The 22,460-nt window shown below is 46.5% G+C and overlaps 1 protein-coding gene across 2 annotated transcripts; it reads right to left on the reverse strand.

Moving 5' to 3' along the window:
* Positions 1-1,544: 1,544 nt before the first annotated feature.
* Positions 1,545-14,316, reverse strand: MAPK1IP1L (mitogen-activated protein kinase 1 interacting protein 1 like). 2 transcript variants are annotated; one of them, XM_042047527.1, is made up of 4 exons: positions 14,216-14,316; positions 5,917-5,944; positions 4,669-5,382; positions 1,545-4,229 (listed from the first exon to the last, which is right to left on the reverse strand). In XM_042047527.1, exons 2-4 carry the CDS (start codon positions 5,938-5,940, stop codon positions 4,218-4,220), a joined length of 750 nt encoding a protein of 249 aa, XP_041903461.1. In that variant the 5' UTR covers positions 5,941-5,944; positions 14,216-14,316; the 3' UTR covers positions 1,545-4,217. The 2 variants fall into 2 exon arrangements, with proteins under 2 accessions (XP_041903461.1, XP_041903460.1); XM_042047526.1 differs by lacking the exon at positions 14,216-14,316 and adding an exon at positions 13,636-13,691.
* Positions 14,317-22,460: the final 8,144 nt, after the last annotated feature.

The following is a 22,460-nucleotide window of genomic DNA, read 5'->3' on the forward strand; positions in this document are numbered from 1 at the left end:
GTGTCATCCTTCCACAGATGCCGAAGAGCTCTCACTGCACTGAGGCTCAGGACACCCTTCCTATGAGGGTGGAAGGTGTCCCTGCCCACGGCAGGGGTTGGAATGAGATGGTTTTCAAGGTCCTTTCCAACCCAAACCACTCTGTGATCACCATCTCTCTCTCGGGACAGTCTGGACTGGCTGGGCAGTGAATCCATCGATGCCTGGGCACAGCAGTGGATCTGGACTCGCCCACAGGGAGTTTGGGCACCCGCCCTCACAAGAGTAGAGCAGAACTGACACATCCCAGCGTGGATCTAACCACGCACTGACCACTCTGCAAGACCCCAGGAAGAGTTTTTACTCCTAAGAATTATATAGATAAATACCACTTAGAACCACTGAATCTTTTAGGTTGGAGAAGACCTCCAAGATGGAGTCCAACCATTCCCCCAGCACTGCCAAGGCCACCACTGACCCCTGACCCCAAGTGCCACATCCTCACGGCTTTTAAATCCCTCCAGGGATGGGGACTCCACCACTGCCCTGGGCAGCCTGTGCTAGGGCTGGACCACTCTTTCCATGAGGAAATTGTCTTTAATATCCAATCTAAACCCCCCCTGGTGCAGTTTAAAGTAATTCCCTCTCATCCTGTCCCTGTTCCCCGGGAGCAGAGCCCGATCCCCCCTGGCTGCCGCCTCCTGCCAGAAGGTCCCACCTGAGCCTCCTTTTCTCCAGGCTGAGCCCCTCCAAGTCCCTCAGCTGAGCTGTTTCTTGTAGGACTTGACCCCCAAAAATATTAATCTGAAATTTTCTGTGTCTGCAGGGCAGCAATTAACATAATTTGATCTGCATGGCCGTGTCTTTACTGATGCACAGGAGTTGCAGACACAACTCATTTCAGAAATCCAGAGGAAGGGACAATCCCACAGCCGAACAGTCAGGATAAAGCACTGCCCACACACTGTACTGTTCTATTAACAGATGTAAGGATTATTTTTGGACCATTGTCTAAAAAGAGCTTTTCCCAAGCCTTAAAGTGGATAATTTTGTTTCTAATCTTTCCTGCTCACTGCTGCCATTTTTACCTTCCTGAAGGGTGAAGGTGTGAACCAAGGCAGCAGCAGTGGCTAGCTCAGTGTGAACTGCTCTGCAAGCCAACATATGGCAACGTAGCCACAAGTGATGCCCAAATTTAGTAGTTCACACTGATGCCAAGCCCTGAAGTTTCTGTTATTCACTTTGTCCCATCAAATTCCCAGTAAGTGTATAAAAACAGTGGTTTGGGGGTCACTTACCACATCCACGTGTGTCAATCTAGCACACGAAATTGTTCAGAGGCAGAGAAAACACACACACAACTCTTCACAGGTGAAAAATAGTCCCATTCCTCCTCTGGAACAAACAAGACCAGATCTTTTCTCTCCTAATTACCAGGGAATTTGTGAACAGGCACTACCTGGGGCTGACATGCTACACCAGAGCCATGGTTGCATCCACATTTAATATCCCTTATGTACAGGCTGAAAATATCACAAAAGGAAGAGGAAAAACACTCACAGAAGTCAAGTAATTCTGATTTTATATTCAGGCTTTGCAAATCAAGGATGTCCTATTTTACTATTCATTCAAGGCAAAAGTCTACACAGGCATGTCAAAAGCAGGAATTGAAAAACAGTGAACACAACAGTCTTGAAAATACGTTTAATGTCTAATCTTATACAAAAGTGACAGCATTTTCAAAAAAATATCAAATCCTGTATTTATAGCTTCTCACTATCATACAGCAATATTTGTTTCATCTAAAGAAAATACAGCAGCAGGTAATAATCTATACTTTAAAGATGTGATTGCTTATACTTCGTATTGTAAACAAATGCAGTATGTCAACCTCAAAGCACAAGTCAAAACGAACTCCTCAGCAATTGAACTCAAAATGATGCATAGAAATGTACAAATTTCATTGCAAAAGCTTCAGGCCAGAAGTTGCTCACACTTGACATAACATGTGATAAAGTTACTACACGGTATATAGTGACACCTTGAGTTTTTACACAATAGATTAACAGGAATACCCTTTTCACTGCTATGCAAAGAACTCTGCTCACAAAAACAAAGGGGTTATGAAACAGTTTTCATGACCTCAAGAAATACGAATATACATTGAAAAACATCCCATATATATTGAATTTTAGCCTAAATGTTCCAGTAATAAATCCTGCCTATTTCAGGAAGAACCTAGAAGTCTAGTTACTTTTACAAAACCCCCTTCCAAAAATCATTACTTGCTACTTCTGCTTTATCCTTTCCTACCTCTTCCCATTCCCTGCAGAGACATATGGCCAGTGCAATTCCAACTGGAGCGCTGCTACTGCATGATCCATTCATTTGGAATAAATGTTTTTTCATTACAACGATTTACAGTCTAAGGCTGCAGGTATCAAAAAAGCACTTGAGCAAATGCAGTCAATGTTGCTTATGTTAATTTTTAATTAGTCTTGCCAAGTCTGCTTGGGGGGCAACTGGTTTTTTTTTTAACGTTAGTGAAGCACTTTTGGTTCTTATTCCAAGGGTTAAGTTGCTGGGGTTTAAGTTGAAATGTTAAAAAGTATTTTTGTTCAGCTCCAGTACTGTCTTCCTAAAACAAAAAGTAGACATTCCTTTGCTATCAGCTTTCATGGCGTTGGATTAAAGCAGCCACAGCTCAGCTGGCTGCTTTCTCCTGCAAAAATACCGTAGGACTTTGCCATAAAGGCTATGACTACCAAGGAGCATCACCACCAGGTCACCCCATGTGCTTTTAGTGTCCATCACATGCATGCAGGAAGCCATGAAGGTACTGGAAGAGAATTAACTCATGTTCACAGTTCCATGATTACAAAGACTCCCTAATGAGCTACCATGTGAAGCAAAATCTGTTCCTAATTCTACCCACAGAGGCTAAGTTAGGAGATCCCCAGCTGTGGAGGAAACAAACTGTCCGTGGTCCAAGTGTAGGCCGTGAAGTACCACCAAGAGACGTGGCTGTGTCTCGGCAAATCCCTCGGATGTGCTTGGCACAGATATGGCAAGAACACGAAAACTTAGGGCAGTGCCCCTTGGGAGAGGCAGCTGCACAGCAGTGCACAGGCTTCCTGACATTCAATTTCTCCCAAATTCCACCTACTCTGTGAGGTATGCAGACACCCAGCTAGGAACAGGGGGCTGCTCCCAGGGACAGCGAACGAGACCCCCTCGCGCCCAACCGTGGCAACAAGGATCTCGTGACACAACTGTGCCAAGAACTGCTGGGAAGGGAATGCTCAGGTTGGGCTTTAAGCTCAAGTTCAGTTTCCAGGGACTCTGAAAAAGTCTGCCAGGTTTACACAACCCAGCAGCCAAGTCAAATTTGAAATGACTAGAACCCAGGTCAGAAATAGGGAAGTACCTATGCGGGGATCAGTTTCTCTTTACACAGACCAAGCCAAACTTCCAACCACCACAGAATGAGAACTGGCAACAGGATGTCCTCATTTGCATGCATAAAACTCACATTTTGCTGATTCAAAGTTAACTGCACATCCAGGTTATTTCACTTGCACAGGAATGCCTGTTTGTGAACACCAACAGTGTGCTGACAAGCCACACCAAGGCTTCCAAACGTGGCTCTTCTCGTCCGTAGTCCCAGACCGAGCAACTGGTTTGAGTATGTACAAAATGCTGAGAAAACCTTCGAGTTCACATGCTCTGTCTTGTTAGTTTGAATTACTGTAGCACGTTCAAATATTAGGTTTCTTGACTAAAATGTTGAAACACTTTCCCTATTGACTTTTTAGAATAACCTGAAAATAGACAAAATATGACTATCCATCCATCCGTTCAATGACCAGCACAAGTCTGGCAACAAGACTTAAAGCATTCATGGAAATTTAAGAATTAACTTTTTTTAATTCCGTGGGCCTGATTCTTTATAATCCTTACATGGCAACTCCTGTTTTTCCAAGGAATACTTGCCAACATAAGAACCACAGGTGTGTTAGTTGATTTCTTCTCTTTGTATTTCACTTGATTAAACCAAATAATTATGCCAGCATATGAGCAGGGTAAATTGATGTAAACTGCTCCTTCATACCTCAAATGCACATATGAGAGGCAATATTCTTCACAGCCCCATACATTACTGAAACAAAAACTGTAAAAATCTCTGTAAGTAGTGGATGAAGGTGGAAAACTACAGTATTCTGTTGCCCAGAATGTATTCAGCGGTAAGGCTGCAAGAGACAATAAGTCATGGTCAATACAGGCTTTTCACACAGCAGTTCATTCACAGTTACAAATATTCTTAATTAATCACAAATCCATCCTTATAACTTATTATTCCCTCCCTATTGCCCTAGCAGCAATCTCTTCAGATTAAATAGATTATTTTCTCTTTCAGAATTATTACAAGGCTTTTCCCCCTTTTTTTGGTTTTTGGAGTCTTTCCAAGCAGTGGAAGACCACTATAATATGAGACATGCTCCAATTTAACATAATTTCACCATTCTAGTATATTTAGTATTTAACAAGTTGCTCCTATCCCACTGACTTGAGGAATAAAACAGGTGTGCTGAAAGTCCTTACCTGCACTAGCAGGTCTTATGCTATTGAATTTTCCCACTTAAATGTGAAATACTTTAGAGTAACTTGAGACCAAAATTAAATACTCACATGGGGACCACCAGGCATTGATGGAGCACCAGCAGGACCAGATGGCACTTGAAAAGGATTAGGGGGCGTAGGATATAGTCCTGGAGCTGGATATGATCCTGTGGGTGGAGGGAATGGCCCGGGCGGTGAAGGTCCCCACGTTCCAGGCGGGACCGTACCCCATGGTACTGTCGGTGCAGCCCCAGGAGTCTGGGTAGGAGCGGAATATGGCCCTGGGGGTGGATATGGCATGCTGGGAGCAGGATACTGCCCTCCCATTGTTGGTCCCCATGCTCCAGAGGGCATGGATCCCCATGGCCCAACAGGAGCAGGAGGTGCAGCTGGCTCTGTTGGACCTCCGTAAGGTCGTGGAAGCTCTGGAAAGGGCATATTTGGTGGAGGATACTGCCCTGGCGGGACAGGACCTGGCACAGTTGGGGGTGGATATGGACCACCAGGAGGAGGGCAGGAGGGTCCAGTAGGAGGAGGAGGAAATGGAGCAGGCGGTCCCGGGGGCATTGAAGGATACATTCCCGTTGGAGGAGGTCCGAAGGGCACGCTGGAAGCCGATGTGTTTGGTGGCAGTCCGGTTGGAGTCATAGGGGGGGCACTGGGGTTATTCCAAGGGTTGGAAGCCGGCCAGCCCTGCGGAGGCTGCCCGGGCTGCTGGCCAGGCTTGGTGCTGCTCACTTTGGAGGTTTTAGCAGGCGACTGGTCTGGTAAAGCATCTGCCAACTGAAAGACAAAGCGCCGGTGAGAACGGAACGTGCCCGCCGGAGTTCCCAGCTGCAGACATCCCCCCACCACGTGGCTACATCCCAGCTGCCGGAGCGGCAGGAGAAGAGCCCTTGGTGGCTGCACAGAGATGATTACATTCATTTTTGTGCAGCTCCTATCACTAAGGCAGCAGAGACATTCTGACAGGCCGCAGTTAAAAACCCAGAGATAAAAGGTGACCTACCACACGGAACAACAGGCAACTGCAGCACAAACCTGAAAACATTTTCCTAGATTTCCATTACAACTATCCTGATGCCATTAAAGCACAGCTCTTTTGTTAATATCACAGGAGAGAACCCAGGAGGCACCCAGCAGCTTCCGAAGTTTAGTCCAGGGATTGCTACATCTACCCAAAAGGAAAACACCACGACTGTGATACAGAGGAAATCTCTCAGCTGTCAGCTCCCCTTTTCCTTCAAAAAACTGTGTCAGCTTTTGGAATAATCAACACAACTGGCTGATCTTCAGGAAAGAAAAACTGTTACTTACCGAAAAATCATCAGTTCCAGACATTGTGCTGAAAAGTAAGGTGAGATAAAGTGAAATTTGTTGAAAATAATAAAGGTATTTTTAAGCAAGACTTCATGAGACATCTACATTTGTCTCATTCAGAGCACAGCAAGTGCTGAACTGGCAGCAACTCTTGGTGCCTTGGTTTCAGTGCCTCTGGCCCACACCAGGTCCTGGACCACGGATCAGGGTGATCAGTGCCTGTGTCTGCTGGGACACCTGTGCCCAGGTGTTGCTTTGGGGATCCCCGGTTAGTGAGGTAATGCGAATAAATTTTCTCTTTGTGTTTTAGCCCTGCATTTGTGGCTGTCCCAGCTGCCTCCCTGTGCTCACAGAGCAACCCAAACACCTTTCTCTGGATTAAGTTCCCATGAAACGGAAAGTCCTGAGCCTCCACCTGCCTCAGCTCAGCCAGGTGCAACACAGGATATAAATAGGTCACATTGCAATAGGAAAAAATATTTTAAGCATTCATATGGAATATATGGAGCCTGCCCAGACAGGGAGGCCTGGGAAAGATTCCAGGTGTTCTCTAAACTGGGATTTGGAAAAGGTATAGCAGGATTCTTGTGGGGGAAGTCAATGCATCTAAACCAAAACATGATTGTCGCTATTGGGGCGGCCACGACACACAGGGACAGTGCCTCTTTCAAGGGCCAAAAAGCCATTTATTAAACAAAGCAGCCTCTTTTATACACCTTTTTATGTTATCATTCGTGTTACATATTCACTGGCTGCTAAACTACCGCAATAGGCTCATTGGCTATTACTAACTACAACATACTACCATTGGCTACCTACAGCATAAGCATTCAAGCATTCAAAAAAATAACAGGTTTGGGTATGTTGCTGTTTTCTCCTTCTACTGTTTAACTTTCTTGCTTCTGTTGATACTACATTCTCATGGGTAAAAACTAATTGTTTTTCTTCTCACTGACTTTCTCACAGTCCTTCTCTAGCCAAAGTAACAGGCCTGAGCCATAATTTTACAAAGGCAACAAGGCCTTCATTTTATAAGGTTTTACTTAAATACCACACATGATTAAATCAGAGAATCATGGAAGGGACCTTACGGACCACGTAGTTCCAACCTCCTGACATGGGCAGGGACACCTTCCAAACCCATCCAACCTGGCCTTGAACACTTACAGGGATGGGGCAGCCACAGCTTCTCTGGGAAACCCGTGCCAAGGCATCACCACCCTCAAAATTCTTCCCAATATCCCATCCAGCCCTGCCCTCTGGCACTGGGAAGCCATTCCCCCTTGTCCTGTCACACCAGGCCCCTGTCCCCAGTCCCTCTCCAGCTCTCCTGGAACCCCTCTAGGCCCTGCAAGGGGCTCTGAGCTCTCCTTGGAGCCTTCTTGTCTCCAGGTGAGCACCCCCAGCTCTCCCAGCCTGGCTCCAGAGCAGAGGGGCTCCAGCCCTTGGAGCATGTTCATGGCCTCCTCTGGACTTGCCCCAATAGGTCCATGTCCTTCAGATGCTGGGGACCTCAGAGCTGGAATCCCCACACAGATCTTATGGCCAGAAATAAAAGAACTATAGTTTGCTAATGGTTTATCCTCCAATTTTTTCAGAACACACCAAGGGCAGGGGATGCTCTTATTTACGTTCACCAATTCCAGTAACTGACTATAGAGGTGTCACTAATATGTATCCAACTTCCAACCTCTCCATACTTCCAAGGAGCACTGAAAATAGGGACCAATGAGCCATATTAACAAATAACCAGAGGTGAGGAACTGTTAAGAAGATGAGCAAGACCAGCCAGAAATTTTTAGGGGAGAGTGTAAGAGCCAGAAAGGAATGTAAGAGGAGGAAGAATGCAAAAGAGATGCCAAGAGTACAAATATTACTGCAAGGTTAATTCCCACAAAACACAATCTTTGTATTCGCCTTGCTCATGGCGAAGAACTGACTTCTAAGACAGAGAATGGTCTCAGGGATGGAGGTGTGTACAGAAAGCCTGGATCAAATAGGTTCATAAGCTCCCTTAGCTTAATATGTATTCATATTATTTACATTATATTATTTATACATTCATCTCTGAAACTGTACTGTAAATTTATTATTATCTACACAATTTCCTAATGTTAGGACAGTTCTGGATCAGAACAAGGGGCCATTTAGCTCAGCATCCCATTTTATGTTAACAATGACCAGTAGAGAAGAACAAGAACAGGAATGACACTCACCCCCCAACACTTAGCTTAGCTTAGACACTTCCTAAGCTGTACACAATTTCTATGGAGTAATAACCCTCAAATAATTCCTTTTTTACTAACACATCCAGTTTCCTCACTTAGATGAGGGGATGTCTCATTTGCCCACTTCAGTGCTGTTCCTACAACACCCACTGGCAAGGAACTCCACAGGCTGCTATTTGTTGCACAAAAGCCACCTCCTTTTTTTGTTCTAAACCTGGATTTTACTAGTTTCACTTGTTGGTCCTCCATTCTTGCAGCTGAGGAAATCAGCAAGTCTATTCTTATCCACCCTGCCCATGCTGATCATTATCCTACAGATTGTTATCATTTTCTTTCAGCTGTCCCTTCTCCAGGCTGAGCTCCAGCTCATTCCCCTGACCCTTGTCCAGCAGCTATTCCATACCTTTCATTATTCTCCCTGCCTCAATTTGAGGCTTTTCCAAGTCTTTTGTATCTTTTGGGATGAATGACAAGAAAGAAACACAGAGAATTGAAGATGTGGGATAATAATTGATTTATACAGTATCATAATTATGCTCTGGTTTGTCTTCTATTTCCTTCCTGATACTTCTTAATTTTTCAGCTGCTTTTTGATCCCCATGGAACTGACACTTCCATGGCAATATTTCACTCCTCAGTGTCAAGGGTCAGCCCAGCATTTTATATGTGAAATTATATGCACCGCTCTACATTTATCTACTCTGAATCACAGCAGATTTATTGCCATTGAATTATTTCTGCTGATTTATTACCCAATCCTTACTTTCCTGAATGGCTTTGTATCAACAAGACACTGTTCATCTCATTTCCCAAGTTATTTATGACCACACGGAACAACCCAGACCTCTGTGGAAACACAGTGAACTTTTCAAGGTACACCTAATAATTTAAAAAACTCTTTTAAGAAATACCTAGTAATTTAAATAAACCTTTTAAGAAGCACCTAATAATTTAAATAAGCCTTTTAAGAAATAAGTATCTACAAAGTTGATGGAATTCAGGGCCTAACTGCATGAATAAAAAAGTTTGTTAAAACTCCAGTATCAATTTGTAACAGCAGTAGTTCTTTCAAGTAAGGAGTCTTTGTCTCAGATGAGGGACATGTTCAGATCAAGAACTATTTGTTTAAAATTGAGAAACCAACTGAACTACATCAGGGAAGTAGTTTCTGCTCCTGTTATTAACAGCTCAGCTGTCTGAGACATATCTACCAGAAACTCAATTTCTCTTCAAGAAATATCTCTTCTGCTAAGAATTCATTAATACTTGCAATTAACCACACTCAATAACTTGGCAGGTGCTTTTTGGTAGAAGATATTTCATATAACCCCAAAAATAAAGGAAACCAATCATTAATACAGAGACAATTACAAAAAAATTTTTACATAAGTGAACAGGTAATAATAATAATCATCATCATAATCAGGTTATCAAAAAACACCACCAAAACAGGTCAAGAGAATCCTCATTTCTTTAGGCAGATGGAGAGATGGGATAAGACCAACTGAAAAACAGATCTATAACAGATTGAAAAAAGTCCACAGAAGAGGCTGAACATTTGCTGCGAGGGAGAGAAGGAAGAGAAGAAATGAAACTAAAGGAGAACTCAGAAGAAAATCCTGGGATCTGTCACAAAAGTGTCAGGGAGAAGTAAATTCAAGTCAAGCAGTGGGTGAACACGGTTGAAACAGGCCTGCTTCCCAAATATCAACTAATATCCCCAATATCTGTTAGCAGATCATTCCCAAATATTTCTGTGCCATGAAAACGAAGGGAACAATTCTACTGCATGATTTATGGGGGGGGGGGCCGGGGGGGTGGGGGGGAAAGTAGTTAAGCACAGCTTATAATGAGATTTAGTGGCTTTTTTACTTTGGCAAGCAGACAAGAGCAACATTTGTTGGCAACATTTGGGATAACTGAGCCCATGCCAAGCATGTCAAGGATCCTCTTGCAGACAGGACGGCCTATTTCAGGGATGTTTTTTAAACAGACATTTAATCTGGGCACTGCCACCTTCATTTCATAAAAAAGAAACTGAAATTACCCTTAACATTCAGACAACATATGAACTCATCTGTACTTAGATCTGGAATCTATATTCCATTCAGGTTGTTCAACACTAGTTAAAGAATTTCAGTCAAAACCTTACAGGAATACCAACTATATTAATACAATTATTGCCCAAGGCATTCACATGCTCACAGATCAGACTCAGAGACAGTGTCAGACAGAAGACCTCCAAGTAACTAAATTTTAAAGTCCCCCCATGTCACACTTTGGCTCAAGATTTTAGAAAAAACCCCACACAGAATGGGGGCTTGATGAGATTTTGAGAGTCATCAGGATTAACAAATGGACTCCTGAATTAACCAATTATTTCTTGAAGCCTTCCTAGTGCACAAGCATTGATATGAGCAGAGAAAAACTCATCAATGTAACAGACATTTACTCTGCCACATTTAAACTCTACTCCAAATTATCTTTCCTGGAGTTGGGATGAAGAAAGAGAAAAGGAGGAGGGTTCAGGAGTTAAAGTCATTTGGCAGGGAGCAGAAAGACAACAGAGCTGGCAGCATTCAGTGAAGTCCTGTTTGCATCCACTATGCTGTAGGATAAGATTTCCTTTGTTTTCCGAAGGCCAACGCCCCTGGAAACATCTCCAGCTTTCCAGAAGCCCAGAGCCTGCCAGCTCCAGCTGTGCTGGTCAGGGCATCACCTCTCAGCCACCTCTGAGCACATAAACGGCCAGAAGCACAAAACTGAAGTGAGGGATGGTGAGAGATGACCAATGCCTGCAAAAAAAAGGCTGCCAGGAGCTGAATCCCTCTCACCCTTTATCCTGAAGAGCCATGAGAGGCAGGAAGGACTTCACTGCACCTGCCCAGAAATGATACCCTGCAAAACCTTCAGGCCACAGGCCAAGGCCTCCTGGACATCCATGAGCTGCTCCCAAAAGTTACCAGCAGGTAGGTGAGACGAGCGAGGCTGCCGTGCTCATGCTGCGCTGGGAAGAGAGAAAGGCTGGGAAGCACAACTCCAACACGGCTCTGGCAGGAGAGCTCCTCCAGCAGCGCTCACAACCAACTGGTGGCTTTCAGAGAGGTCTGTGAAACGCCTGTTCCTGGAAGCGTGGTGCTACGTGTGCCGTGCTAAATCCGTCCTACTAAACAGCTTCCGCAACAAACCAGCTCCACGGTGGTTTTTTGAGCTCTAAACCCTCTTGGATTGCATCCATCTCACTGCAACTATGGGTGTAGTAGCAATTTTCCCATGCTTTTGCCTTTCCTGGCTTTTATCCACCATCAGTCCTTACCAACCCTCGTTAGGAAGAGCTGTCCAAAGCACTTCTTCTTCCTTACCCAAAACTCAGCATCCACTGCTTTCCTATTTTTTTTGAGTTGTTTGACATTTTTCCAACACTTGACGTGCCAGATTTAGTTCCTGTCTCCAAGATCATCTTTCAAACACAGAAAAAGGTTTTCTGGATGCAACAGGCTGTGCTGCATTTCCACTGGGTGGCACGGCTGCCTCGGCAGAGAGGTTCCTTTGTCACTCTAACATGACTAATTCCTACCAGCATAACCTCATCTACAACAGGATTTCTGCCCACATAAGTGTAACTACCCAACATAGCACACGGAGAAAATGGAAGAGACACCAAATCTTTGACAGCTTCTAAATGTTTTCTAAAATATGCAAATTTCTGCAGCTTCAGGCATTAAATATCAACACTTCAGAGCTGGCCTTTATAGAATCCCAGAATGGTTTGGGTTGGAAGGGACCTTAAAGATCATCTCATTCCACTCCCTGCTATGGGCAGGGACACCTTCCTCCACTAGGCCAGGCTGCTCAAAGCCCTATCCACTTCCAGGGATGCGGCAGCCACAGCTTCTCTGGGAAACCTATGTCAGGGCTCACCACCCTCACAGCCAAGAATTTCTTCCTAATATCCCATCTAACCCTGCTCTCTGTCAGTGGGGAAGCCATTCCCCCTTGTCCTGTCACTCCATGCTCTTTAAAACAGTCCCTCTCCATCTTTCTTGCAGACTCTCTTCAGGTACTGGAAAGCCACAATTAGATCACCCCAAAGCCATTTCTTCTCCAAGCTGAGCCACCCCAGCACTCTCAGCCTTTCCTCATAGGAGAGCTGCTCCAGCCCTCTGATCATCTTGGCGGCCTCCTATGGCCCTTTCCCCATCTTTAATGCCTCCCCAGTGCTCAGATACCATAAAATAATTTGGTGTGCCCTGGGTCTTTATCCATTGGGAGAACAAAGTTAATTGACAAACTAAATCAACAGCTACATCATCAGTGGCTATGAGAGATTTGGGGATATTTCTGCCCCTTTCCCTGTCTGTTATGACTGAAAAAATGACAAAGATCAGTATTCAGATCTTCAGGACAAATTTCATTAAGACCGAGAACCAAATTGTGGCATTTGCTATAAATTACCAACTACCAAAAAGAAAATAATTCTTCAAAACAGAGATCCTGGCAGTTTCCAAGACCTGTAAAATACAAAGCCACAAGGATCTACGATCTGTGCCAGCTCTTCACCCTTGTCAGGCCATTCAGTTTCACAGCTGCCTCCCCACCAAGGCCAGACCTGATCCCTTCATCTGGTCCCCAAACCCAGCCAAATGGTCCCACACCCGGCAGACACAGATCACAAGGAGGTGCCTTGTTCATGTGCCAGCTGTGACACAAAGTCAGGGCAGAACACAGAGCCTCCCCTGCCAAAGATTCCTCCTGTCCACACCACACAGCCCTGGGAATCCTGAAAAAGATGTATTAGTCCAGCAGCTTGGAATGATTAAAACTGATCTTTCAGAGTTGCCTCTAAATTATCTTGAGAGCTACAGAGCCTCACATCACAGAATCCTAGAATGGTTTGGGTTGGAAGGGACCTTAAAGCTCATCCCTTTCCACCTCCTGCCACAGGCAGGGACACCTTCCACTAGCCCCGGTTGCTCCAAGCCCCATCCAACCTGGCCTGGAACTCCTCCAGGGATGGGGCAGCCACAGCTTTCCTGGGCAGTCCCTGTTCTCCTCTCAAGCATTATCAGCTTAATTACTGTAATTGTTTTAAGTGAAATAAACACACTGACTCTGAGGAGTGGCTATCAAACAGCTTCACTGCAGGGTTTTGGTGTGTCACCCCCAAACAAAACACCAAACCCATGTGTCACATTCCAGCTGTAACCTCACCGCTGACACACAAACCCACACACCCTTCTGCTCCTTAGCAGAGCCTCTTTCACAGGAAAACCACTTCTCAAGATTCACACCTGGCACCTTTCACATCTTCATCTGGCACTGTTAAAACGGACTTGAATGAACTCAAGCTTCAAGAATACCCAAACTGCTTTCCAGGACTGGCCTGATATTCACCACATATTTCCTTCAGCTATACCGATCTCCACAGGTCCTGGGAAGGGCAGTTTCAGGGCGTGTCATTTTGGTTTCAAAAAGACAAAGCACTTACTTCTGCTCATACACACCACTGGCAGTAAGGCTGAATACCATCAGATCAGCACCGTTTTCCACGTAATTGACCTGGAAACAAGTTTTCCATCAGAAATAAAACCTGTCAGGCAGGCAGCGCTCGGGGGGCACAGATACCACGCAGTGCTGGCCCTCCCATGTAAGTCAGCTGCCTTAAATACGTTAAAATTTGATAAACCAACTTCTCATCAACTCTGAAAAACTGGATTTCCTGAGCTCTTTTTTAGAGAGGAAGCTTTAAGTTAAAGTCACTTATATGTAATCCACGCTCACTGATGTGCTCATTAATAGACTACGACCACACAATACAAAAAAAAAGCCGAACAAATATTTAACCCAGCCAAGACAGCGCCACCAGCGCTACAGAGCCACCAGGCCCCGCCACAAGCGACCCCCGGTGCTCTGCAGGGACCAGCACCGCCCGCCCCCCGCAGGCGGGGCGGCACCTCCGGGATGTCTGAGGCGCGGCGCGGCGGCTCCCCGGCCGCAGCCCCCCCGCCCTCCCGCGCTCCCCGCGGCGGCGCAGGGCCCGTGCTGGCGGCGGGGCCGGGTCGCGGTACCTGTGCGGGGGGAGCCGGCGCAGGCCCGGAGCGACGCGGCGGCCGCAGCTCCACCGCCACCGCGACGGGCACCGGAACCGGAACTGCGTCACGGCGGCCACGCCCACACCGACACACCGGAGGGGCGCGCTTGGCCACGCCCCTCTATGGCCGCTGCGTCACAGGCACCGCCCACCCCGGGGTGGACACGCCCCCCACCGTCTGCAGCGCGCGTCACAGACCACACCCACCCACGCGGCCACGCCCACGCGTGTCCCCGCCCACACGCGCCGAGCCATAGGCCACGCCCCCCGCCGTTAGGCCACGCCCCTCCGCCGTTAGGCCACGCCCCCGCCCGCCCATCACAGCGGCGCTGTCTGGGTGGGGTCACGTGACAGCGAGCGCGGCCCCGCCCTTTCGCGGCGCGCGGCAGCCCCCCCCCCCTCCCCCCCCCCCCCCCTCACGCGGTCACGTGATGCCCTCCCTGAGGGGCGGGCGCGGCCCGTGAGGGGACTCGGCTCGGGGTCCCTCCGGAAATGTCCCTGGGGCTCCGAGAGCTGCTGTTAAAAAGCGTTTCACCACCATTTTCACCGCTGCCGTTAAAAAATAAAAAAAAAAGTAGTAGCTTGATTTGTCGCCCCCCTCGTCCGTCAGTCAAAACCTGCGCCGTGCAGTTCAAGACGAGCAGCAGAAACCAACAAAGCAAAGCGCTTGCGTTTCTGTCCCTTGAACAGAAAAACAAGTCAAAATATTCTCCGTGTTAAAAAGAGGTATCAACTTAACCACTAAGAAATTAAAATATTATTCCTATGTACAAGCTAAATTGCCATGAACGGTTCCAGTAAAAGCTCCAAGAACATTGGTTTGTTCAGACCTACAGCCAACAGCTGCCAGCACAAATGCTGCAGCAGAAGCTGCACAACTCCTGTCATGTTTAACACTGTAATTAATAATCATATAAACAGCTGATTCTCATGGATCTATACGACTGCTGAAAATCTAATTCTGATTTTCTTCTCACCCAGTAGGAACAAATGAAGGCAATCCTGACAGCTCCAACAATTCCACCATGTTCCTGAGAGCCTTGTCCAAACTCCCCTTGACCTCTGTCAGCCTTGGGGCCATGACCACTGGCCTGGATTTCCCCTCAGCTTGCACAAAATCCCACCAAATTTTCATTTTAAGTTATCCCAAATCATCCAGTTTTCATGTTCCAAACCTAAAGCTGCACCTGAAATCTGGATTTTCCCTTTGCCCTCTCCCTGTGTCCCCAGCCCCCGTGGCAGGGCCCAAACACGCAGTGTGATTCCCTGCCCTGCCCTTCCCAGCTATGGCACTAATCCTGAGCCTTTCCATGCCCAGATAATTCCATTAAACTCAGCAGAAACGTGGGCACAGGCGATGCCCAGCACATGCCGACCCGGCCGCTGGCACCCTTCCCTTGGGAGTGAGCATCTATTTGTGCTTTTCAAGGTCATTGTTTGGCCGCTTCTGAAGTAACAGGGAAAACGCAGCAGCAGGAGCAGGAGCCGGGCGCTGGCAGCCCAGAAACTGCCGGTGTCCTGGGCTGCATTCCCAGGAACGTGAGCAGCAGTGAGAGGGGGGAAATCTGCCCCGCTGCTCCACTTCCCTGAGACCCTGCTGGAGTGTTGTGTCCAGCTCTGCGGACCCCAAAATCAGAAGGAGGTGGATCTACTGGAGCAAGTCCAGAGGAAATCATGGAGATGCTCCAAGGGCTGGAGCCGGGCTGGGAGAGCTGGGGGTGTTCACCTGGAGAAGAAAAGGCTCCAGGGAGAGCTCAGAGCCCCTTCCAGGGCCTAAAGGGGCTCCAGGAGAGCTGGAAAGGGACTGGGGACAGGAGCCTGGAGTGACAGGACAAGGGGGAATGGCTTCCCAGTGCCAGAGGGCAGGGATAGATGGGATATTGGGAAGAATTTTGAGGGTGGTGATGCCCTAGCACAGGTTTCCCAGAGAAGTGTCTGGGAAGTGTCGAAGGCCAGGTTGGATGGGGCTTGGAGCAACCTGGGCTAGGGGCAGGTGTCCCTGCCCATGGCAGAGGTTTGGAACTGGGTGGTCTTTAAGGTCCCTTCCAACCCAAACCATTCTGGAATTCTATGGTAGCTGTAACAGGCATGAAACTGCAATATTTGTACTGACTGATTTTCATAAATAATTATTACCAAAACTAAATGGGCATTTGCTATAGACCCCACCCTATAAGGACATGACAACCTGCCCTCTGAATTTAAATAAAAGCCATGGAAAATTTAGGCTGACTTCACAGCTCTTTCACAATTGCCTTTCTGAGTCCAGCGATCACTGGGAGTTCCTGTAGGAACAGCCTTTTCGGCGTGCCTCATTGGGAGAAATGAGCAAATAAGAATGAAATCAATTCTCCTCCCAGCTGTGTTCAGGGCACCTTTGCTTTTCCACGCTTGAAAGGGCAGTGTTGTGAGCGGCTGCTGCTGTGTCCTGGGCTGCCAGTGGTGACAGCAGGAGTCCCCAGAGCTTGATGCTTCTTCCTGAACAATCTGGTAGTTAGAAACCTTAATTAATGAGCAAAACATGCAGCCGACAGCAGTGGTGATGTCTCACTCTAAATATCAGACTGGGACTGCAATAGCACCTTTTAATCAATAATCTCACCAGCCAACCTCACCAGGCTTCACGTTAGGATCACACAGTATGTAGAAGCAGAAAAGGAAGATGAATTTTTGATTTTTTTCCCCTCCTTTGGGCAAATGCAGCTCTTCAGCTGTGTATGTGTATATGCTGAAGGCTGCAAAACAAATCTCAGAATGGTTTGGATTGGAAGGGACCTTAAAGACCATCTTGTTCCAACCCCATGCCATGGGCAGGGAGACCTTCCACTAGACAAGGTTGTTCCAAGCCACATCCAACCTGGCCTGGAACACTTCCAGGAATGAGGCAGCCACAGCTACTTTGGGCACCCTGTGCCATCATGGAATTTACATTCAATTGATTCATCTCAGTGCCAGAAATAGGTCTTGGGAGGGGCTACCACCGAGCCCTGGCCCCATCCTATTGGAAGATGTTACTTTGCACACTAAATTATGTAATGAAAGAAACATTGGGATGAAATTGTGAATTTAAATTATTCAGAAAGGCTGTTTGGTGTAATAATGTGAGGGCAGTTCTTTATTACAGGCCTGCATTGCAGAGCCTGTGCTGCTGCCTGTGTGCTACAAGTATTGGCCACTCTGTTTTTAGCTCAGCTTCATGTAAATATTTGGATTGGAAGGAAGCTCTGGTCTAACTTCTGTCTCAAAACAGGGATAGCTGTGAACCTTGTCTGCGTGAGTTCTGAGTGTCTCCAAAGTCGGAGATTGCTCAACCTCTCTGGATGTTCCATCCCTAAATACAGCCCCTGTGAGTGCTGCCATTATTCCCTGCACCCTGTCAGACTTTCCCTTGCTTTACTTGTGGCTTGTCCTCCTGCCATGTACCTCTGCCCACTCAGTACCACCCGCCTGGATGGCTGGAGGCTACTCTGAGGTCCTTCCTACCCTCTCTCCCAGCTCAAAAATACAATTTCCACAGCCTTTCTTCATGCTCTGGCCCCCAACTGTGCCAGTGGCCCCTGCTGAACTCCCTCCGGTTTCAGCATCTCTCTTGTCTTTCAGTGACAAAATTGGGCATAATTGCCTGCCTCAGCCTTTGTTTTGGGGTAAAAGACCAACAGACAATACTTAAATTGTCCAGTTCAGTACTTTTCAGGGACAATAACACAGATCTCGAGTTGTGACAGGCATCAGAGGCAGGGAACTTTATCACACCCGGAGGGCTGTTCATGCTGTGAACAGTAAATTCAAAGGAACAATAACAATATCTTTGTTGTACCTCCCTTTTACATCAGCCAGTCAGGAGGAACAACACACAGTGGAGGCATCACTTTGCTATCCAACCCGAAAATAAAAGGTTTTTTTTAACAAGTTTAAAATTCTGGACTGTAACGTCAGCTTTCATTAAGGAAATGCCAGTCTCTTGCTGATGGGCTGGAACAGTGAGATATAAGATATTAATCTTCAGTTCCAGTGCTGATTCTTACAGGGCGATGTCACTTGCTTTTCTATTCATGCCTCAGTGTGCTCTGTGAACATCAAGTGCTCTGAAGAATTAGCTGAGCCACCCTGAAGCTAGATTTTAAAGGATACCAGATGGTATGTTCAGTGCATGTGGTAAGCTTTTATATGCTTTTCCCCTATGGCCAATCACTGACTGATCATTTATTTCAAAACTCTCATAAAATAAATCACTTTGAAAATGACGCTGTCTCTAGTTAATAAGTGCTCTTCCTCAAAGCAGAGGCTTGTTGCCATGAAGATAAAATCATAAAACTGGTTCAAAGTGCATCGGGATGGCAAATTCACCCTATTGAGGAAAGGAGATATAAACTGGATTGAACTGGAAAGGAAGCATAGCTGTCTGTTTGTTGTGAAATTATGAGCAGGTGAACTGTCACTAAAGACACTTCGACAGTCACTTTGGTACTAACACATGAGCTTTCTGTGACAAGGAGTGAATTTTTTTGGGTACATTTTCTTCCCACAGTGGTGGATATGTAAAGCCTTGATCATGTGTCAAGTTACTGTGTGAGTTTGTTTTCAGGTTTTGGAGTTAGTGATTATGTCTGGCAGCAGAAAACAGAGCTCTCTTCACTTTTTTTTTCTTCTTTTGTGAATAAGAAGTAGGAAATTCCTCTGTGGGTGACAGCAATGGAATCCACTTCATCATCTGTCCTCTCAGAGAGGTGCTCACCTTCTCCTCACCCCCAAATTGAGAACCACAGTTTCCTGGAGCTATCCAAACCTTTGTCACTACTCTCTGTCACGGAATCACAAAATCATTTAAGTTGGAAAAGACCTCCAGGATCATTGAACCTGTGACTGTCACCACCTTGTCAACCAGACCAGAGCACTGAGTGCTACATCCAGTCATTCTCTGAACATGTCGAGGGACGATGACTCCACCACTTCCCTGGACAGCCCTTTCCAGTGTTTAACCACCCTTTCTATGAAGAAATTCCTTCTGATGTCCAAAATTCCTTCTTATTCCTCCTTCTGATCCCCTCCTGCCCTTCCCCTTTGCTCCACATGCCCAATCCCAGAGCGTGGCTCCCAGCATGGTGTTGCAATCCTCAGAGCCTCTCAATGAGTTGTGTGACATTTGCTGTCTGGCTGACAGCCATGGCTCCAGCCGGCAGATGATAATATAGAATTATGGCCCTTCGTTCTCTGAAGGATCATGTTTTCAAGTGCTCAGTGCTGTGGAGAAAAAGCTGGAAAAATTCTTCATCCAAAAGCTTGAAAAGCAGATAAAAGGATCCCTTATTTTATATCACTCTGATGTTGCAATTGTAAACGAAGCTCTTTTTTTTTGGAGAGGGAGGAGCAGGAGGTGAGGAGTAGCTGGCTGTGGAGGCTTTGCCCTGGCAGTGAGGGCAGGGTTGATTTTCCTCGTGGCCCAGATGCTCTGACAGATATAAACACACAGACACATTCACACATCCCTGGGGAAGTGATTTTAGAATAGTCACAGTGGGACAGCCCAAAGGTCCAGCTGGCATCATGACTGTGGGCAGCACCAGGTCCTCAGGAAAAGGAGAAAGACAAAGAACGTGGAATGATCCTCCCCTTGCCAAGCCTCCAGGCCCCTGGCAGTTGGCACTCTGGGGTTACATCTGCAGCAGCAGCCGTGGGAGACCCACCCAAGGCAAGGCTGTGTGACAGTGCCATTTGTACCATGGGATGCCTGCTGGTGATCTCTGCTATCCTGTGAGCAGCTCCCAGCAGGAAGGATGTGCCTGGATTGCTAAAATCTCAATCACTCCATTTTTCATCACTTCCCCGTGACACCATTTGTGGCTGTATCTTCGTGCCTCATTTTTATCTTTCTGTGTTGGGATCCATTTGCTCACTGGGAGACACTTCCGTGCTCGGGCACTTTTCTCTGCAAACCTCTGAGGGCCTTTGAGGTCTGGTTTTGCCCAGCCACTGACACGAGCCTTGGGGACACGGGTTAGTGGTGAATATGGCAGTGCTGGGATAACAGTTGGACTCAGTGATCTTAGAGCTTTTTTCCAACCTAAATGATTCTAGGATTTTATACATGAAATTAAATGCTCGGTACCGAGTTGGTCGTGTCTCTAGTTCAGATGTGTATTGATGGTGTGGCCATACTGGCAAGGTCGATGTTCCACTGATGGGTGCCAAAGAACACATTTACAGGCAAATGGCTTGTAGTAATGCAGGGAATGAGGCACGGAAGGATCGGAAGGATCGTTTGAGCTCGTGAAAGATCTCTAAGTCATTGATGTGACAAAGGTGCTACTGAAGGGCATGTGATGAATTATCGACAAGAGTATCGAGTGAAAAACACTGTGCAAAGCGCTACATCCAGAGCTGATCCAGGGGGGTGTGGCAGCATGGGCTGAGCTGCATTCTCCGCTTTCCTGATGTTCCTCTGTTAATTTCAGTAGTTTTCGGAATCTCTCGGGGTGGGAGAATTTTCCCACAACACTTCTTCACTGAACTGGGGTGGGCATTTACCAAGTGCCTGATGCAGCTAAGGGAGTTTATTCTATTCCAGGGCTGAGTTTTGTATCTTACCTCTACCCTCCCTGCGCCGGGCCAGGATTTGATGGCTGCAATTCCCTTGTCAGTTTTGGGCTACCCCATCAAAAACCCCCGAATTTCACCCACTGCAACTTCAAACAGTTAAACCTTGTCCCATCAGCTAATAGCCATTTAATGCTCCAAGAAATTCTGTGGGAATAACACCCATGCTATTCCTCCTCCTTCTCTTCAGCTTTCAGGCCCTGATTAAGCAAATAGCTTAAGTGCCGGGCTGAAGTGATGCCTTTTAGTTGCTAATGCCATGCAAAAATGCCCTGAGAATAAAGCAGTTTTCATGATCACTGTTAAGAATCCGCTTCCTTCTTTGGGTCTTATTTTTCCATCAGCCTGCTGGAAGAGTACAGCCAGAAAACAGATTAGCCCGGGAAGGACTTCTCAACTAATAAACAAACCGCAAATACACTTCTTAGTCACATTTTAGGTCAAATGGATTTGTCAAGTAAATAGTCACCCAACTATGAAGGAGTCCTATAAATAAATGAGACTTACATATTTTTAATATCTGCCTGACAGAGATCCTTTAAAGTGCAAATAGAGCTGGAATTAACTGAAGTCAAGATCGTTTCCAGAGTCATTAAAAAAAAAAAAAGAAAGAAAAGAAAACAATAATTTGAACTTTTTAACCTTGGGGTTGTTTCCAGCCACATCTCTCACGATGATAATAAATTCAGAAAATTCCATGAAAATCTCTATTCTTTGGATTCTTGAGGCATTTAGCATAATGTTCTCAGTTCCTCTTTCTCATATGAAAACAGGAAGAAATTATGCAGGATAGTAGCTGTTTAAATACTAGAAATTCCCCCTGGGGAGAATTACAGCCATTTCAGTGATAAATTGCAAGTGAGATAACGGAAGGTTTGGAATGAGCCTGATCCAAACTTCATTTCCAAGCCTCCTCGCTGATTTCAGGGCTTTTTGGATGAGGTTTGAGATGAGAAAGTCTCAACCCTGCTGAGTTTGAGTGGCAGGTTTGTCTTTGTGCTGGTTTACCCTGGGGAGTTCTTGTTGAAGCAGAGCAAAATAATGTCAACCCAGCACTGGATTTTTTTGCATGGAAATCCTACATCTAGAATTCATCCCGAGTCCTCCCAGCAGCCAGGCTGCTCTTCCCCCTCCTGAGCAGAGCCTTACAGCTCCAGGCTGTGAGTGAGCATCATTCCTTACCTCAGCTCTCCCTGCCTGGGGGCCAGCACTCCTCGGGTGAATGTTTGCAATATTGTCTGAAGAAAGAGATTCCAAATCCCCACCGTAAGATCTTTGCCCACCCTCAGGGGCGAAGGCATCCTAATTAATTAGCAGGAATACTCCTCTCTCAGCCGTTTAGAAAGCAAAGGGGCTGACTGTTGTGATAAAGTGCACGGCAAAACATCCCGGGCTCAGCTCTAACAGCATCGCAGGGATCTCAGGACATAATTGCCTTGTTATTTTCGTGCTCCCCAGGGCTGTGCTGGAGGCAGTTTAGCAGAACGGGCACTTAAAAAGTGCCTCCAGCAAACTCCGCTCCCCGCTGCCTGCTTTCCCAGATCCCTCGTTGCCTTTGCTCCGCTTGGCAGAAGCTCGTTTTCCTCCTCCTCCTCCTCCTCCTCTGGGAAATTCCCGTCCTTTGATTC

The sequence above is a fragment of the Corvus kubaryi genome, unplaced genomic scaffold, assembly GCF_017639235.1.
Source record: "Corvus kubaryi isolate FWS band 111438036 unplaced genomic scaffold, C.kubaryi_AGA036_p1.0 66, whole genome shotgun sequence".
In the NCBI taxonomy this organism is placed as follows: Eukaryota; Metazoa; Chordata; class Aves; order Passeriformes; family Corvidae; genus Corvus; species Corvus kubaryi.